Here is a 2136-nt window from a genome sequence, read left to right as displayed (position 1 = left end):
ATACCAAGGACTCAAGTAGAAAGCAAATGTTTTGAGAATGATGATGGCAACAAATGTACAAATGTGCTTGACACAATGGATGGATGTATGGATTGTGGTGAGTTGGATGAGCCCCCATTAAAATGATTAAATAAATAAATAAAAATTAGGGGGGGAAAGAGGCAGTTCTACCCTGATCTATAGGGTCAATATAAGTCAGAATTGACTTGATAGCAGTAATTTTGTTGTTGTTGTTGTTGTCCAATGGAATGTGAGTGGATTAAATCACCCAAAAATATGTGCCTTAGGAAGAGAAGAGGGGAAGGACAGAACTCTGGAGTCCACTAACATTTAGGGACAGAGAAGACATGTTTAGAAAGATAGATCATTTAGGGGAGTGTGGCTTCGGAGAAGCCAAGAAGTAAACAAATGTTCAACAGTAGCATCCGTTGAGTAGCACAAGGATTGAAAAGGATCCAAGTGTTAGCAACTGCATGTTGTAAAGGAGTAACAGTGCTGGTCCATTTCCTCTGTAAGATAGAGTATGAAGATGGCCGAGGAGGGAATAGGTAGATTTGTATAAGAAGCAGAAGAGAGTTGTGGGCCAGAAGGCACTGAGACAACTCCAGCCTTCCCCCCGAACCCCCCCCCCACCCGTCCCCTTTCTCCCCAACAATCTGCTGAGGTGTATAAAGTGGTCCTGCCAAAGTCTGTCCTGGAAGGGGAGATGATCCGCACGAGCATAAGCAAGGTGGACAGGGCAGGGCCTCGGCAGAGTGGGAATGTGACTCTGGGTTGCTGAGGAAGGAGACTGGGATCCTTCCCATCCAGCCCCATTCGAGGAAGAGAGAGCTATGTTCTCTTACTCTGGACCAGTTTTGTTCAGAATTCGCCTGGCCACGCCTAAAAAAGAACCCAGGTAGCCAGGGTAGGTTGTGTACCCGTACCAGGTGTAGATTGCACCAAGACCACGGGGCTCATTGCATCAGTCAGCAGCTCTGGGTTTTCCTTAGGCTCTGGGGCATCTAAGTCGGCACTTACAAGCGTTGGGGAAGAGCAAGCAGGATGTTTCCCTCATATAATCAGTGGGCACCAGGTGCTTTCAGAACATATAGGAAAAGGGGACTAACAGAAGGAGAGATCAGAGCCCCCCCAGCCCCAGCACGTGGCAGTGTGGGAATTGTACTTGGGACACCTCGACAGAGCTGTTCTCTGCACCCTTAGCCCAAGTCTTGATGCTGAAGACAGGGAGTCAGAGATGCCACTGACCACAAGTAGAAGCCAACCTAACAGGGTAAGAAGTCAGGGCGGAAGTTGAGACAGTAAATTAGGAAAGCTTTTAATAGAGACGTTCCTTGGCTGTGGAAGGAGGAGAGAAATAAGTCTTGTCTTAAAGGATGCAAAGGATGAGGAAAAATCTGTCTGTGTTTATGGGAAAGACTAAGTACACTCATTTCCTGAAGGAGAACAGGTTGTGAGGGAGAGGTTGAAGATAAGAGGAAAAAACTCAAGGTCTTTGAGGGGGAGATCCCGAGCCCACCCATAAAGAAGCGGGCGCCTTCCTCCAGGAAAACAGGAGGGAACAAGCTGGGGAACAGAGCCCAGAAAGCGGCATGCATCAGGAAGCAGGCTTTCATGACCTAATAAAGCTGGCATGCCTGCTCAAGGGTTCCAGAAACCCTGAATCAGTCTGGCCAGGTCTCCTAGCAACCATATGCTGGGGCAATGGCATGCTTAACACCCCAGGGAGTGAAAGAAGTCTTCCGCCTTCAGGTAAAGAGAAAAGGTAACTTCTAAAGAACAAGTAGCCGTTTGTGTGCGTTGGAAGTGCTCTGGGACTTCTCTCAGAGGGCGTATTGGATTCCCACTCGGTTCCCAGTACTCATGCCTATATTTGCTAGCTAGGACTGGAGCCCCAAGACTCACTGACTCCGAGAGCTGGTAGTTATTTGAGGGCCCACAATTACAGTAGAGCTCACCTTAAGGAAAGGCACACTTGTCCAGGAGGCATTTTGCTTACTTCCACGAGGAGGAAGGACCGCACAGAGGCCGTTTTTACAGCCTCATTTCTGGAGATGAGGTTTTCACCAGGGAGTCTCCAGGGCCTTTGAATCTTCGGGAATTTTATGCTCTTGGGGGAGGCAGGGGTGGGGGGGG

The 2136-nt window shown here is 48.6% G+C and overlaps 1 protein-coding gene across 1 annotated transcript in view; it reads left to right on the top strand.

The window, feature by feature from the left end:
- Nucleotides 1–1704: 1704 nt before the first annotated feature.
- The window catches only part of CUNH8orf74 (chromosome unknown C8orf74 homolog), a 34312-nt gene continuing 33880 nt past the window's right edge, over nt 1705–2136 (top strand). The window contains exon 1 of the mRNA XM_004707724.2: nt 1705–1752. Within this exon, the coding sequence (XP_004707781.1) occupies nt 1705–1752 (48 nt within the window). The remainder of the gene's footprint in view (nt 1753–2136) is intronic.

The sequence above is a fragment of the Echinops telfairi genome, unplaced genomic scaffold, assembly GCF_000313985.2.
Source record: "Echinops telfairi isolate 266 unplaced genomic scaffold, ASM31398v2 ScPeMD7_9;HRSCAF=40, whole genome shotgun sequence".
NCBI lineage: Eukaryota > Metazoa > Chordata > Mammalia > Afrosoricida > Tenrecidae > Echinops > Echinops telfairi.
This window is presented reverse-complemented; position numbering and strand designations above follow the sequence as displayed.